The 17,940-nt window shown below is 38.8% G+C and overlaps 1 protein-coding gene across 3 annotated transcripts in view; it reads left to right on the forward strand.

Annotated features, from left to right (window-relative positions):
- The window catches only part of ctnnd2a (catenin (cadherin-associated protein), delta 2a), a 233,044-nt gene that overhangs the window by 147,354 nt on the left and 67,750 nt on the right, over positions 1–17,940 (forward strand). For all 3 annotated transcript variants that reach the window (XM_072450621.1, XM_072450624.1, XM_072450622.1), the window contains exon 13: positions 10,848–10,980. In XM_072450621.1, coding sequence (XP_072306722.1) covers positions 10,848–10,980 — 133 coding nt within the window. The remainder of the gene's footprint in view (positions 1–10,847; positions 10,981–17,940) is intronic.

Raw genomic sequence — 17,940 nt, forward strand, 5'->3', positions numbered from 1 at the left:
TGTGAAGTCAACACCTTTATATCAGCCTAATGCCCAATTCGATTAGGTCCAATTCTGCGTGTTCAGCCAATAGCAGGTACTAGAGCAGGCATCTGTGTTTTCCTTACTGTGGCAATTCTGTGCATGGCCTTGCACATTAATGTTCCCCTTCACCAGTCCAGCTTATGTCAGCTCCACACCCCTCTGTGTACAGTGGACCAGTCCTTTTCAGACTGTGGCGAAGGTGACACTTAGCTGTTCAAAGTTCTTCAGTATGCAGTCTTTGCAGGATTTTGATGTAGTTTACTGTAGTTAAATGTTGCTTTCCATTTTTTGGAGGTTGGAAGAATTTCTGTGTTCCAGTGTCCAGAGTTAGTGTATTGTAATGACTCAATTAAAATAATAAAAAACAGGAAAATGCTCAAATCGACCAAAATGTAATCACCCAGACAAATAACTGTCAGATATTCAACTTTATCCAAACACAGGGTGCAGCTCTGTTGGATTCTTTGGCTAACTGACAATTGTTTTCAGCGTTTCCAAGTACAAATTCGGAGATGCGAGGCTGTTCCAGAGATAATTTACAAGTCAGAACTATGGAAATCTGACCTCCGAGGACAGCTGGGGTGCAGAAAAAGTCCAGCTTTGGTTGGTTGTCATTTTTGTTTGGTTGTTATTCATAAAAGTCCAAAGCAGCTCATTACTCTACATCTAAAAAACATAACAGCTTGGTTTTTACTGTGAAAGTTTGATGACATTTAAGCAATAGCGACACGGTAAAGATTTTTTTTCGTTTGATGATTAATTAAGAAACAGTTTCAAAGTAACAACTTAAATATAATTTCTTTTCCACAATATGCTTTATAATTAAGGTGGCAATACAGGTTTAAAGGTTTATTGTATCTTGAGCGCCCATTATCTCTTGAGTATCTCTCACTGGGATCAATTAATCCGACAGAATTACCAGAGGTTATTATTCAACTAATATTTGAATAGCAGCGCTGCCCAAATGTCAAAAAATATGCGAGTCTCCATTTGATATGACATTGTTTGCGTGATTATTCCTCCAACATCCTCAAGGTCTGCAAGCATATTAGCTCAAAACACATTAGTGTGAAATGATAGGAAAACTTTTAATTTCCCTCATTCAAGAGTGATTCTAAAACAATATTTGTGTTTTGAATCCAGAGTCTCTTTGAATATGAAGTATGTGGCTAACTTTCTACTTTCGCAGACTTTCTATTTCTTAATCAGTGTTTTGTCCACATTTATTCAACCTTGTGAGCCCTCTATTCAGAGCTGGAAGCCTTCTGTGAGAAATAGTATTGATCTGTCCTTTTGTCTGCACACTTAGGCCATGGGCTGCAGATCGGAGAGAGTATAAAACCAGAGTGATATGTGTAGACAAAGGCAGGTAGGCGACACTAAGAAACTAGTGGCTTCTCTGGGTGCTCGCAGTGGAGTGATGAGGGGCAGGAGAAGGGTGATCTAGTCTTCCTCCAGCTCTATTCATCATGTGGCTCATAGGCCCCCTCTCGGTGCCAGGCAACCCGCTTCCACCCAGCACCATCTATCTGTCTCTCTTTAATATGGAACTTTATTGTGGAGGAAACTAAATATATGGATGAAACTAAATATATGGACTCAAACTTTGTAGTTATTCACATTTTAATCGATATTAATCAAGAGGTCCACAGCCAAGCATGTGGTTTGGCACGGAAAAAAGAAAATTACTACTACTAGTAGTGGGTGGGCAGGGTGGTGTGGCCAAAAACATCTCAATATAGATTAGAACATTTGCGATATAATTGATGCTAAACAAAATACAAAAAAAAAATTGACAATTTATTTCGAGCAAGGAACAATAAGGAACAATTTATTTTCAATTTAACAATCAAATTTAACGTTCTGATATACTTTAAAACATTTTTAACAATATTGCATAAGTTTGTAAGTAGTCTATAATTCAACATCTGCCTGCTTTCAAGTACAATAATCCAACTATGGCCTGTCAAGTAGATTAATATTTCATAAAGACTGGACCTACATTAATTTTGCTTGTCACATGTTAAGAAAAATTATTTTGTGGTAGCTCTTATTATTAATTCTATAGCTTTTAGGTTTTTGTGGGGTTTTATGCAATATCTTAAGCCCAAACCCAACAAATCCTGCCCTCTCCCTCTCCTCAGCCTCCAAAATACTCTCACTCCATGTGCTCTGTTTTATTGTGATATTTCAATTTCATATCTTTCATATCGTCACTCAAAATCCCACCTGTATCACCGTGAAATGTATGATATGGCCCAGCCCTAACTACTAGTACTACTACTACTACTAAGACTTACTACTATTACTACTACTGTTCAGGACATTGCCCTAAAGTGTTGTCATCAGGGACCTGTCACGCCCCATCATAAATGCGGATTTTTGTTTTGTGGACACTTGTTTTATCTGAATGAAAATAAAGCCTGTTTAAGGACTAATTCTACTACTATCACTATAATCGAGAAGGAAGGGACCCACCCACACATTGCTACCACTGCTATTATTCATAAAACTGTTTCAACTTTGTTATTCTTAGTTTTTTGATAAGAAATGATCCAGTTTTTTTATATTAACCTTGGTGAACGTCTGAAGTTTCTCTCCCACACATATCTTTTTTTAATTTATATAGTTTTAATCTAACAAATACATGTTTTCGCAGTCTTAGTACTGCCTGAATATGACATTGTAATTTAGATTTGGTTGTTTTTATGGATTATGAATGTTAAAATTGGTTCTTGAATGTGTCATTTGATTAGCTAATATCTTTATCCACTTACACTTATTGTGAACCTTTTTCTTTGAGAAGACAATATCAACAGACTCAACAATTTCCAAGATAAGATCTAAATTAAGTTGCACTTTTAATTAAAGAGGCCTGGTAATGGCTTTAATAGCCAATGTGTGCTCATCTCCATCTGAAACCGACACTATCTGTGGAATTGCTGAAATCTTTCCTGTACTGACTTTACCTTGACTAATTTGTTTCACCTTGAGGCACAATGATTATTATCATGCATACAAACAACAAACTAAAGCATAACAAATAATAATGAACCTATTTTATTAAAGCATTCCATGTCTATTTGTGGACGATGCTGTTTATGACAGGTTTGACTACTCATTTCAGTAGGACGTAGTTAACATTATTATATTTAGAATGTTACTAAATCTTCCTGAATTTTGGCAAAGTTTACAATATCACTTACCGATGGGACGTGGGCAGTAGATTGGCACCTTGTTCGTTAGACTCGTCTAACTCTTTACGTGTTTATTATGTTAGCTCATTATTACCAAAGTTAGCCATTTGGATCTTAATTATGACAGAGTAATTACTCTATTTGAATTAGTATTTATCAGGAAAACAGTTTATATATGAGAGTACATTATCGACCAAATCTTGAAAATATGTTTTGTCAAGTATAGTTACTATTGCAACTTCAGCGCTTACTATATCTGGGCTTTCACAGTTTGAGCAGTGGCAGAGGTAATTAACTATTACCTAGCAACCATACTGTAAATAAGGGCCAAAGCTTGTCTGATTAATATAATAGTTATTTTGACAATTGAATAAATACATGACCAGGACATTATATTGTTTAATGAATGTTTAAACCGTCAGAAAAATATGTTTCTTGACATTCTAGATATTCCCTTTAGAACTTATCCCGTCAAACATAGTAATAATTCATAATACAAAAACATAAACCTGCATAAACAAGCATAGGAAACCTGTCCTATGTACTTTAAAGCCACCCATGCAACTGTGGGCCTTTATATGGTACAAAGAATTCACAGACCACAACATTTATCACTACATCCAGCTCAATTACAGAATAAAGTGGATTCTGAAAGCAAAGAAGTAAGGAATGAGGGCTAAGTTTGGACTGTGGAAATTGTTAATATTCTGAGAGCATGCCCAGCGTCCATCACTCAAAGTCGAGCTCATATTTGGAGCCTCTTACAGGTTACAAGTTACAGGGGAAATTCAATCCTCGGGGTTGTAAATTACCTAAATTGTAAATCACATTATCTTCTTTGTGCTCCTCCGTCTTTCCTCTCCTCCTTCTCTTCTTTACCTCTCTCCTTCTCTCCCTCGCTCCTCCCTGCCATGCTTTCGCCGTGATGAAGATTGATGTTCAGCTCCAAATTAGCATCTGCTTTAGTATGCACACTGGCCTTCTGTCCAGCGCTGACCCTCCAATCAGTTAAAAGACATGACAGGGCTTGTCCAATCAGATTAAAGCCAGCGGGACACGCATCCTGTGTGGAGCTGTCAATTCAGATGCATTGTGGGTACTACTGATGAATGGTGATTTGGCCTAAGAGACCCAAATTATGCAACTCTAATCGTCAATAAGGGAACAGGCGTTGTGGATGTTTGTGTTATTTTTCAGAATTTGATGTTTTGTATGTAATCCATTGACATTTAGGCTTTAGGGATACGAATAAATATCATGACAGTGAAAGATGTGTTGAGCTGAAAACAAATTGTTTGTCACACACTTGACTTGGTGCAATCCACGTTGAATCCATGTTGATCATCATGATGAAATATGCTGTTCATCACAATGTGGTCACTGCTTTGCACATTTTCTCTGGGATTTTCCTGCTTGGACTGGATCTGTTCCAGTTAATGGCCCAGATAATCCACACACAACCACGGACAGAACTTTGTGATACTACCAAAAGTGTGGACATGGTGTTTTAATAACTCTATAATAATGCTACGTGATAACAATTTCCTCAGATGTTGTTGCACTTGTTAGTGTCTGCTGCAATCACTGACCAATATTTTAAGAGGCCTGTGACATCACACACCTCTGCTGTGACGAGAGGCTCAATCAGACATCTGCCGGCAGGAGCGGAGTTTGAAGTGGCTGTGCCTGACAGACTATTCTGTTCCTCATGCCTCATTTTCCCTTTAGTCCAGCCGAGACTGCTCAGTTTAACAGACAAAAGCATCACAGTTCACAGACAAAAGCATTACCAATATTCTCCATTCTAGTTACATAATATCCACATATCAACAAATGTAATAACACGCTTATAACTGTTTTTTGCATTCAGTGTTAGATTGAACAAAAAAAATAATACATATACGTATTCTTTTTGTTGGTACAATTATATTGTGACCTGCATAATCACCATTATCGATCAGTTAGTCTTGAAATTCTTATTCCCAACGAAATTCATTTGTGAGGCAAAGGCCTGAATGAAATGAATTACAGAGTTTTGCTGTATTTTTGTCATCTTATATTATATACTTCCTCTATCACATTCAAAGCCCCACCACCACACAGTGGTTTCTCTGTTCCTGTTCCATCACTCTGCCCACACCTTCCTTCCTCAACAACTCCTTTATTTATTCTCAGTATGTCACGCTGTTCCCTATTGTAATTCCCAAGAAACTTTTTAGCTGCATCACGCCTCCACACGCCACGTTGAGAAATGACAGTGCTTCAAACTAAACAGGAACCTAGAACCCTGTGGTACAGAGGTGTCATCATTATTATCCAAACATTTCTTCATTAGCTTCTATGTAAACTAAAATAGATAATTAATACAAAAACCAAGTCCAAACTCCAATCTGTATTTTGACTTGCTCTTTTGCCTTACGTTTATTGCCGATCAGGGAGCGTGCTCACAATCTCATGGTCTAAATCACTTTTTCAGTAAAAACAACCCTTTTATTACTGTCCGCATTTTCCCATTCGCTTTGTGTTTCTGCACCTGAACAAATGTCTGGTTTTTCCAGCAGTCTGAAACGCTGAATGAAAGTTTGTCTCAGAGTTGAACAGAATACAGTGACTGCATGGTTAAAAACCCACATTTATATTACAACGTTACAATGTTGTGAGTTGTTGTTGTGGCTCAGATTAGCATGTCCCTGTGCACAGTCAGGTCGTAATGCCCAAACAGACAGGCCCCGAGGAGCGGAGAAAGGAGCAAACACGGCAGCACAGAAGTAGGAGGATCTCTGTCACTAACTGCAGCGATGGAGCAGACAGGTGTTTGTGACAGACTTCCACAACCCACAGTGAGGTTCTTTCTCCGCCTCATAGACACGTGCGTAAAGCTGCTGCGTGGGCTCCTCCCTGACCGCTGTGCTCACGGAGGTGCTCAAGTGATGAACCTCAGCACTGCGGTCAGAGAGAAGCAGCTCTGGCCCTGTGTGGCACTGATATCCTGTGTGTGTTTAAAAGTAAGAGTTGACCCATGACAATGGGGCTTTTAACTCATTTTAGGGAAAGACAACACCAAAGAAAATGTGTATGTACGGAAAAACAATATGTGTAATATTTTAACAATAAAAGAAAGAACAGAAAGCTCAAATTAGAACAAATAGCCTAAATAAATACATCCATCCATCCATTTTCTACCGCTTGTTCCCTTTCGGGGTCGCGGGTGACTGGAGCCTATCCCAGTGACTTTGGGCCTTAGGTGGGGTACACCCTGGACAGTGGCCAACTCGTCGCAGGGCACCTAAATAAATACATACAATAATAATAATAATAATAATAGAAATACCTACATGAAAAGGCAGTCTTTTTACAACATGAAGTTTGGTCCGACTTTTCTTTATTCGATACAGGAACTGACTACAAGACCATAAACATAAGGGAAACAGTGAATGAAGTTTTTAAAAATGTATTCTTTGATTAGTCCTACCTTTCTCTGTTTGCATCCTGCTGTTTCCATGATTGCCTTGTCACCTGGCAGTGGGTCTACTCAGCCTCGGCTCTCATTAGCACCAGTGTGGACAGACTGGCATCTCATCTGAGGTGTTTTTACTTTTGTGCTCACAATCTGCCTCAAATGCTTCATACTTCTCCTGCTTTGCTATTATTTTTGCACAGCGCTCCCCTCCCCTCCGATGTATCTCTGCCTACCAGGGCTTTTTAATTAATGGCGGGCAATGATTCTTATCTTATCGTCCGATCGCTCTGCTTTCTATTAACTACACTGACTGGCTGTAGGGGATGGATGACACGCACCCACCCACCCATCACCAATACACACACAATTGTTACATACATAGACAGAGACTTCATGTGCACACACAGCTCAAAACAAACAAGGCAGGAGGCAGTTGTGTTCACATAGACACTCATCAGGATCCTATCTTAATCTCGCTGCACACACACGAACAAAAAACTGGCCGATGTTATCTGGCGCTGTGATTTAAGAAGCGTTGTTTGAGGGTCTCTCCTCCTAAATCCCCTAAACGCCCTGGGAATCCCTCCCTGGTCCAGCCCCTTGCCTATCTCTCCACTCCCCCCTCCCACTTCACCGCAGCTTTCTGGCTGAATGAATACTTATCACGGGGCAGATAAAGAGGCGACCACGCTGAGGTTGGCTTTATCTTTGAGAGGCATGTTTACTCCCCCTGAACACAGAACATTTCACAGATGTTTCAAACGCCAATCTCACTTGATCCGGCACAGATGAGAGCGCCACATTTTCTGCTTCAAACGCACTTCTTTTCTGTGTGTTCTATGTTTACCTCTGCCAGGTACTGCTATAACGTTTGGGGGGAAATGGGCTGCACACGGAGAGCATTAGAAGTCAATTAGGACTGAACAATCAATTGCATATGCTTGATCGCATTATTACAAAACAAGATTGTATAGTCACAGAGGCGATTATGGCCCTTTTCAGGAGCGTTTGTGGTGTCTGAAAGATTTTCTAGAAATTTACTGGATTTTGGTGAGGTTTTTTTTTTTTTTTTTTTTGCTAAACCCTACTGACTGTTACTGATTTTGTTTAATATGGGTACAACAATCATTTTCCGATTACATAATAATAATACAGCTTTCTGTACCCATTACTGTATTTTGGGGCAGATATGTGGCGCGCAAATCTGTCCAGTCTCCACCCTCCACACAAAAGTTACAGTGCATCTTTAATCATATATAGTAGTATGATTGCAGGCATAAGAGCAAAAAAGTAAATCAACATTGTCAGCAGGGGGGATGTCATTCCCCACATCTCTCCTCAAATCGCCTACTGGATGCAACGTGTGCATACTTGCATACTATATACTGCTTCCTTTTGCCCTTTTTCCTTTTTTTTTTTTTTTTAAGCATAATCATAAAACAAAGAAAATCACGGCACATTTAAATGAACCCTTTGCGCTGTATTCCAAACACGTGTTAGTGGGGCTCCCTGCGCTCGTTCGCCCCTCCCTTTTTTTTCAAGTATAAATAGTTAAACTTACGCCGCAAACTGTCCCTGCTTCTGCGATAATGTTTCTATAAGCCTTAAAAAATGTCTTAAAAATGCAAATATCCGCTTCCTGCTCCATTCATTCCTATGGGAATTAGCCGAGTCTCACTAAAATAAATGAATAATTAATTAACATAAAGGGGGGAGCGAGTTACAGATTGATACTCACAGGCAACATGTTAAAACCTTTACGTACAATGTAACTATTTCACCTGAGGACATCTATATGTTTATAAAAGTAGTGGTTTTGTCACTCAGCTAATGCTAACATACAATAAATGGAATCAATAATACTATAAAATAAACTAAGCGGGCGCTATCGTGAAAAAGGCTCGTCATTCCATGCACGTTAGTGAGAGATGTGAAAGGTGTACTCAGCGGGATCCCAGGTGGCCCAATGAAAAGTTTACAGTTCCCACTGCGCAGAAAGGAGAGACGCGCTCACTCGTAATGTAAAGTAGCGCTCAGTTTGTGCTCAGACCAAGGCAGTCACAAAGCCTGACTCTGACCCTGGCACTGAAAATAAACAGCCCTCTTGGACTGTCATTATTACTCTAAATAGGGTTAACTTGGCCTTAATTAGGTAACAAACCGATTCAATAACAAACGGCTATCAAATTATAATTATAATACAATACATTAAAACAAAATGGTCAATTACAATCGGAATTTCAGGCAAATTGAGCACCCTTGCTAAAAAGTGTAATATTAGTGTAATATTCCTTGGGGGGATCTCAATTATGATTTTTGGCTAAATTGTTCAGCCCTAGTGTTCATTTGAAGTTGTAATATTTTGTTTTTAGTGTAATGTTTGGCTTCTCTACCCATACTTAGGTTCCATATTGGATATATTGGGGAAATTGTTTTATTTTTATTGTCTTTTTTATTATAAGGATTTACATTAAAGGTGGTATGGACGATTTTTTTCAGCAAATTTTGTATCATATTTCCTCGTGGCGTGGATAAATTATTTGTCCTGCCACGTATCAATCATAAAACGCACCTACCGCTCACCTGCAGCCGCGTCAGGCTCGTCCCCACGTTTCCGCGTGTCTAAGCGCATGGATCTATCATAATATAGTTCTCTCAGTGTACGGGGCAAAATGAAGACGGAGAAAGACAGTTCGAGCTGACGCAGAAGTGGACAGAAATCTACGGGAGACGAGCGATGCGATGCGCTCCGTTGCGCTAATAAACAAACGCATGTGTGTGTTGTATCAGTCCGCACGGGGGAGTGCGCATGCACACTTCCGCCTGCGTTCTCAAATCGCCGAAAAATCGTCCATACCGCCTTTAATAGAAACCAACGAGCTGGCAAATGCTTGTGTTTGGCCCCAGTAGCCACTTTGACCTGTTGAATTATATGCATTGTTCTTCTAACCTTGACTTATCCTCTAGTAATGTTTAAACTGTTTTTGTTAGATTTTATTCCTGTCCAGTAGAATTATTTATTGCAAAAAGACAAGGGTGTTTTTTTTATCATGAATTATAGACCATTCCAACCACAGTTTTGTGGCTGTGGTTGCAGTGGCCCGAGAGCAAAAATGTTGACAAAACATGTTCATTGATTGGACAAATGACGTGCATCCAATTTTGTATTGTATTTTCACAATTCTTTATCAATTATTTACTTTTATAATAAATGTATTACCGGTAATAACAATTTGAAGTAAATATAAACTGCATTCTCTCTTTTTCACTGTTCTATTACCTCTGACTTCATTGTCCAACATTATCATGCTTGCAAGAGTGCTGAGCTCCAAGGCAAAATAAATTAAACTCCTGTTGATAGCTTGTTGGGATTTTTGCACGCAACACTGAGCATGGATTCAGCAACAGCAATATCCATCCTCAAATGCCGCGATCAATGAAAGATGCAAAACTTCAACATAGATTTCTGTCAGTTCACATTGAGAGCGAGCTGCTGCTGCCTGAGAGAAGGGAAAAGTAACAGAGAGTTTTATGGTTGTTATTGGAGAAAGTATAACAAGACAGTCGCCCACACTTCCTCACAAGCTGTAATTTCCTCATTTGGGGGACCATAGCAAAACAATTATCAGCAGGCCATAATACAATAAAGCAGACCGTTTCCATGTATTACTGAGGGACAACACATTTATTTCACTTTGTCCAGTGCACTCTTAGGAGTCTAAACTCCTGCTGGTGCAAAGTAGGGACCATAACTCACACCACTCTCTCTCCAACAGAAGGCAGACTGCATCGCTGTGTGGGCAAGTCTTTTCAACAGCCATCGTGCTGCAGATATATTTACAGAATTTAGTTGTTTGTTTTACGTTATGGGGCAGTTTGGCAATATCAAGTTTGTTTATCTGAGATTTTGAAACTCCTTGAATTGCAAACACAATCACAAAGTAAAGTGTGATTAAACATAAATGATTAGATTCTAGTAGAATTCAAGAAAAACAAGATAAATCCAGATCTAAAGCAAAACATAAAGAGCTTTTAGCCCATGCTAGACGAACATAGTTAATGTATATGTATGAAGGCCCATCAGGACTCGGGCACTTACTGTATATTTTTTTCATTCAAATATTCTTTCAAAACTCACTTAGGGGTCCCTGTGTTTTCTTCTTCAGAGAGTTTGGCTGGAGAGATCCGGAGCTGCCAGAGGTGATCCAGATGTTACAACACCAGTTCCCCTCGGTGCAGTCCAACGCCGCCGCCTACCTACAGCACCTCTGCTTCGGAGACAACAAGATCAAAGCTGAGGTTTGTCTATTTTCTCAATTCTGGTGGAAAGCTTTGAAGTATATTTGAGTATATTTTGTTGGTATTTGTTTGTTTGTTAAGCTATATATATATATATATATATATATATATATATATATATATATATATATATATATATATATATATATATATATATATATATATATATATGGAAAGGAAGCAAATGCAAACGCATTCCTTCATCTATTCTTCAGGTATCCTATATATTGCCAAATTGAGCAGTCAGTAGCAGACTCAAAAAGGGGAGGGAGGAAACGAGAGTGAAGGGAATCAGGACGTGTGGAGGGAAACGCATAGAAGCCGTGACTCGTTCTAAACCCGCGGCAAACGTATGTGAGGAGCACAGAGGCAGGATGACCCACTACCCCGCTGCGCTCTGTATTTAGAGGTTAACCTGTCCCCTGTCCCTCATGTCTGTCGACGTGTGTCGCCATGTTGTATTTGACTTCCTCCCAAACTACAATTCTGCGCTGTGATAGGTTAGCCACTCTGTGGCCGGGCTCAAACCGAATAGATCGAGTTGGCCAGATGGATTCTCAAGAGTTTGTGAAACAAATATTGCGAGAATTCCTCTTGCGTGAGCCAGGTTAATGATATCCATGTGTTTGAGTTTCAAAGTGTTTACAGGCAAATGGCACTGAATGGCGAATCCTTATGTTGTTGCAAAAAAAATGCAAGGGGCAGTCTCCATCTCTACGCTGTCCCTGCTATTAACTTGCATCTTTGCTGGCAATAAACCTCTAATAGTCCCTTAGTCACAGATTTGTTTATCCAAAGCAATTTTGAGAAGTCCCCCTGGAACTTCTTAATAAACCCTCTAAATATTTCTAGCAGGTTTACAACAATGGCCAAGGCTCACTTTCACACAAATGTTTTCCTGAAATTACATGTCCCTGTACTCCCCATATTACCCTTGGAATCAATTTACAGGTCTACGCAGGCGAGGGCATTGATAAATTTGTTTGATGAAATTAATTTCTGCCAGCCAGTCAATAGTCGCTTTTGCAAACCATGCTAATATTATTCTAGGTTGCTCATTCACGCACAAATGAAAGGAAGCAGGGCAAACACAAATGAACAGCACCCAAAGCATAATGTTGAAATGTTAACAACTGCCAATGGTTAATAAACAGAAAATTACCCCAAAAAAACGTTTTAAAGCTTGAGATAAGACACGCTTTGTATCGACACTGCCAATGGTACATGCAGGATTTTTGTCTTCTGTTTGGGGCTGTGGTATTTAACATTACATTGAAATATTATTGTTATTATTATCTTGATGTGATTGATATTACCCTCTGCATATTTGGGCTGGATAATAATGTGCCTGTAAATATCTTAATTATGGTTCAAATATCACACAAAAGTTAATGGAGCATAAAATGAACCAGGGTAGAAATATCACTTTATAGCTTCAGCTCATTTTGTGGTAATTTTTAATAGTTTTAAATACTGCCGATATACTAGGTAATTGTACATTGTTCAATATATCTTCCACCTTTACTTTTGTTGTGGAAGAGCCAAGCTAGCGATGCCACAGCGAAGCTAACATCTCCAGCTCTGGCTCAGATTCAGGCGCCGCTCTGGAGAAGACCAGCAGTGGGATAGGCCCAGCGAATATCAGCATCCAAATTCCAAGACTAACAAACTGAATGACCGAGCCACAGCTGCCGAAAAGGAAAACTCTGACGTGAAAGACCCAGTTTCTACCCTGTGGGCTAACATGGCAGAGCTAATGAGCCAGGGTCACGTCCTGACGGCTCATGTAGACGACCTATTGAATCATAGTTGCAGGAGGCTTCCAGGGGACACGGAAGGGTCAAATTCAATGTGGTCAAATGTATGGCTTGGACCCTCAAATATCTAAAACTTTCAACAAAACCCGGGAAAATAAAGCTTGACTGTGAACATTGCTCCCTGGCTCCCAAGTCGGCCCCAAACCAGTGTCCAACATCTATTATACTGAAGTTAGAGACCTTATAAACAGCGTGTTATGGCTGCATCACCGCAGATCGGACCAAACCAAATGAGCTTCTTGTCTCATTCTATGACAACTACTCTGCGAGAGTGGCATCTGACAGCAGAAAGTGGATTACGCGTTGTTTTATTCCAACATGCGGAGCCTCAACATGGACCGGAGGAGGCATGGGCTTTCGCAGACATGCTGCAGGACTCCTGAGGCAATTTCCCCCCTTTTTTACTGTTTTTCTATTGAAGGGACCTGGACTTTATTGGTAACATGTGGAAATGTTCTTTTAACATGGCAATTTTTTTCCCCTCAATTTTTTTTTTTTTTTTCATTTTCTGATCACTTTTTGGATCAGTCTGTGGGCTCTTTGCGTGTTTTGGCCTTTTTTGCAGTTTGTTTGTTCTATTATGTTCTGTTGTTGTAGTTTCTGTGTTTGTATGTTGTGTTCAACCAAAGAGTTGTGTAACAAAAGCAGATTTGCCAGAACAATTAAAATGTGGTTAATACAATGGCATTTAAAAAGTTGCAAATGGCCCCCTTTATGTTAATGACATAATGAGCCCAACTTAATGGTTAAAGATAGTAACAAAGAAAAGAAAAAAATAGATAAGAAATCAGAAATTAACTAACATTGGTTACAATAAACGCCTCATACTGGGGCAAATAAAAGAAGGTAGTGGCCATATTGATCTTAAGCAGAAAAGCCTTTGAACAGAATTTTGAACACAAAGATTTGCACTGGTTAAATTAAGTGTTAATGGAAGTGTTGTTGATAAATGTGTATGCTCCCCCTGGAATTTGACACATTTATTTTAATTTAAATGTGCTGACATTTTTGTTTAGTGTAAATTTATTTTGGTTCTCGTTCTCCGTTCTGTGTTTTCTGTTTAATATGTTTAATATGTTTATTGTATATATTCCACGCATTACTATATAAAATTCACTGTTCATTGTATTCGGCATTGCAGCCAATTCTTTTCAGCTCTTTTTGATATAATGTTATAACTGCATTGTAAATAGTGTTTTGCCATTTTTGATGTACAGGCAATACATTCAACTATGACTTGAAAGCAAGTGTGCAATTAATTACAGGACACAGACTAAACTACATACTTTAAATGACATTCGCTCCATTATATTTAATAGTTCAATGTATTTATGCCTTTGCTTTGTGGTCCATTTGTTGCAGGTTTGATGCAGACATTGTTAACTCTTCACTTGCTTGAATTGGTTTATAAAACAAACCGACTACTTTTCAGTAAACCAGATGATGCCAGAACTGCTTTGATCTTGTAGCTAATAAAGCAGGAGCACCACCCTGTGCCCTCATATTCAGTTCAATTTAATATTTCAAGATGTTACCTATTTCTAATTGTCACAATGACACCCCTATTAATGCTAAAGCAGAGTTTAATTTGCTTTTAACCACTTCAAATGAAGACAATGAATATGTGTGGATTCCTAATGGAATTTAGATGTAATTAGTTTGCAGAATGTAATTTGCTCTATTTTTTTCTCAGGTTAGCTGTAAGAATACAGCTTCGGTTAATAGATTGTTTTCAGGAAACCGTTATTAAATTTAAACTGAATACGAAAGTTTGTCTTCTGGAAAAAGAAAATATTGGTTTGTGGTTTTACTCATTGATGTGTGCTTGCTGTATGTAAAAGTATGTGCCTTCAGTCTTGATTAAACCTCTTGAGAGTCTCAAGAAATCTTCAAGGTTTTGGCAAAGCTTTCAACATGTTTCGGAGTGGGCGAAATAATCTTTGTGTGACACTTTTTGTTTGATACAAAGATTGTCTTTGATGTCATCATTTCAAATAAATCGTAATATACACTGGAGTTTAGAAGTGTTTATAAAGATGTGCAAGGTATGATTCCTCATCCTCAAGGTAGCTTTATTTTGTACTGTTGAGGAGCTTTAAAACCTTGGAAATATGTTCTTGGGTAACTGAACACCCACGGCATAGAATGTGAGTAGTAAATAAAATGTTCACATGTGAATAATGCAAATAATAACATATCTGTATTTTATTCCATTCCACTTCTATTATATAGCCGTGTATGGTATAATGTCAATACACAATATTTTAAATTATACTAAGCAGACTTGAAGTCTTTCATTTTACCTGCGACATTGTTGGCAAGGTAACAGCAAAAGAACCATACGGCTTAAAAGTACAATCAGGTACAACGCAATCCACTAATATTCCCCATTACTCAATGGTATTTAGTGTATTCTGTACGATGTGGCTATAAGCCATTAGCTACTGTAATGTGTCTACCTGTAACAGTAAGTGCAGGTTATTGTTTAATTCTATGGTTATAAAATACTAATAGACAAAATATTTGGATTCAAAGCAAAGGCAAAATGACTATAACTATTATAAATAATTAGCTGACATCAGATCTAAATGCTAATGATTTTAAGGCTTCATAACAAAAATTAAATTAAAGGAATAATAGAGAATTTTTTGGCGCCAAATCTGAGTCTCATTTCCTCGGGGCGTGGACAGCCGATTAGTCCTTCCACATATCAATCATCCCTTTCGTCCTACTGCACACCTGTAGCCTCGTTCTGGCTCGTCTCCAGCATAGCAGCACGTTTCCCTGGCTGCGCATGCCGGTGTGTGTTTAGTGAGTTCCTTCAGTGTACATTACAAAATGACGACAAAGAAAGACTGTGTTTGAGCTCAGAAGAGACGGAAATCTGCAGAGACGAGAGACGCGACGCGATCCGTCACGCTAATAAGAAACGCCCCTGTAGCAGCGGGGAAGCGGGGCTGTTGCGTGCGCACTTTTCAAAAAGGGACTAACTTTTGCTTGAGTTGTCAAATCGGCAAAAAATCCTCTATTGTTCCTTTACGTTTGGAGTTTCCAGGTTAGAAATGGCAATTTTGTTTTCTGTTCTACTACAAAAATATATATATTTTTTCTAGCCTAAACGTTTGATTTGTGTCTCACAAAAAGTCTAATTGGTGGACAAGTATGTGATATAGCTGTAGATCAGTTTCTAAAAAAGTATTTGTCAGTATGTAAAACACTATTTTTTTTTAAATAAGGCTTTGATATCACTCACATGTATCTGAGTGATTTTAATTTAACTTTTTAAAATATTTTTTAAATATTCTGAGGCTGTTTCCATTGAAATGAAATCATGTTCAACTTCACTATTGTTTCCATTCCAGCATTGGCATTAATTAGCTACTGGAGGTAGCGCTAACGTGAACGCAGCAGAGCTCATTTCATCACACCTTGCAATCGGCGCAATTGATGACAACGCAGGGGGTGGAATTCTAAACAAGAGGCGTGATTATGCCAAAATATGACGTGAAGTAAAGCAACTTGAGGGCGTGGTCTAGTTCTGTGAATGGCCAGAATTGTAACTAATAAACTTCAAAACTAGCGTTAGTTATAGATTCGGGATGTTATTGAGTTTTATATATTTTACTTAAGCATAAATTACCAATATTAACCTGTGTGGGTTTTATATTCGAGGAGAGAATATGTGATTTGTATAAAACACAAAGCATTTGTAGCATACAGAGAACACGTCTGCAAAGTTCCCACACTCTCTCTCCACAATCTCTTAACTGAGCTGTGAGCTGTCTGTGATAATAATGTCCGTAGCAACTGCGTGGAAACAGTGGTTGGGGATCACGGGAGGCGGAGTCTAGAGGAGTTCTGCTGCGGTGCTTCTTCTGAAGTATGAATGGGCCTTTAAACCTCTTTGCGCTGCGTTGGACACTTGTTACTGCGCGATCTGGGCCAGACTCGATCTACAGACTTGAATGTGCTCAGCTTAGAGAGGAACATCAATTTGGAAAATCACTGTCACATCACATTCACCCAAAATCCTTGTCCCAGTCTGCGTAAAACTGGCAAAGACTGAATTTTGGGATTGAAAAATGGAAAATCGAACCGTTTTATTGCTCACTTCTTTCACTGCCTGTATATGAGGCCTTGACAAACATCTCCCACACAAGTGCTGGTTTTGAATGCCACAGTTATCAGTCATTGGTTCAAACACTATCACCATATTATGGACTGGCACCGTCCCACTCCAGCCTCCATCGGCCAAGTACAACCTCTTCACGCCAGAGTTAAGGTCGGCGAGGTAGTAAAATAGCGCCCTGGCCCCGACCCCTGGAAAAAAGCACCCCTTAAAGATACCTCCGGTGGCAAAATAAGGCCCTATATGTGAACATTCCAGAGATATAAGGAGACATAAAAAGGTTTGCTATTCGAAAATATAGGAAAACCAACTGTCGGCGAAATGTGCATCTCTCCACCACCTCGCCTTGTGCCACAGCCTGTTTCTGAATGCATGATCAGACACAAACACACTCACTAAACTTCAGTCATCAGTGATTCATTTTGGGCAGAAGCCTTGTCGATATCCATTTATCCACTATTCCGCTCGAGTGGCGAGAACTGTGCCCCTCCCCCTGCCACCCCTCGTCCCATTACCATCCAGACACTCTTTAACTATACACATTCATCCTCTAATACTTTCAACTAGTGTGGCACAGTATCATCAAAACACTGTCACAAATATATTGAATATCATTACAATGCAATCACTGGCAATTCTGAATGACCCGATTAGCATAAGACAAAAGTGAAATGGAGCCATTTAGTTTGATAGGAAAAGTGTGTGTCATATTGAAGACTTTTCATTATTACAGAAATTAGTGTGAACTTGTTTTTTTTGCTTACAACATGGAAAAAACTAATCTAAATAAATAAATTAAACCGATATGTTAAAATCTTATGCTGTTGGTTTATGGCCAAAGTTTTAAGCCAAATTGCAATGACCAGAGATTTAAGATTTGGATAGCAAAAGGCAAACAAGTGCTTTACAAAATTGTAAAAGAAAATCAAATTAAAAATAAGGAGTTATTATAATTAAGAAAGAAAATAAAGCAACAACAATTTAACCCTATCTAAAGTATGTAAATGCTTTATT

Source organism: Eucyclogobius newberryi, unplaced genomic scaffold, assembly GCF_026437365.1.
Source record: "Eucyclogobius newberryi isolate DKJ021-1_F unplaced genomic scaffold, fEucNew1.0.hap1 SCAF_18, whole genome shotgun sequence".
Taxonomy (NCBI): Eukaryota; Metazoa; Chordata; class Actinopteri; order Gobiiformes; family Gobiidae; genus Eucyclogobius; species Eucyclogobius newberryi.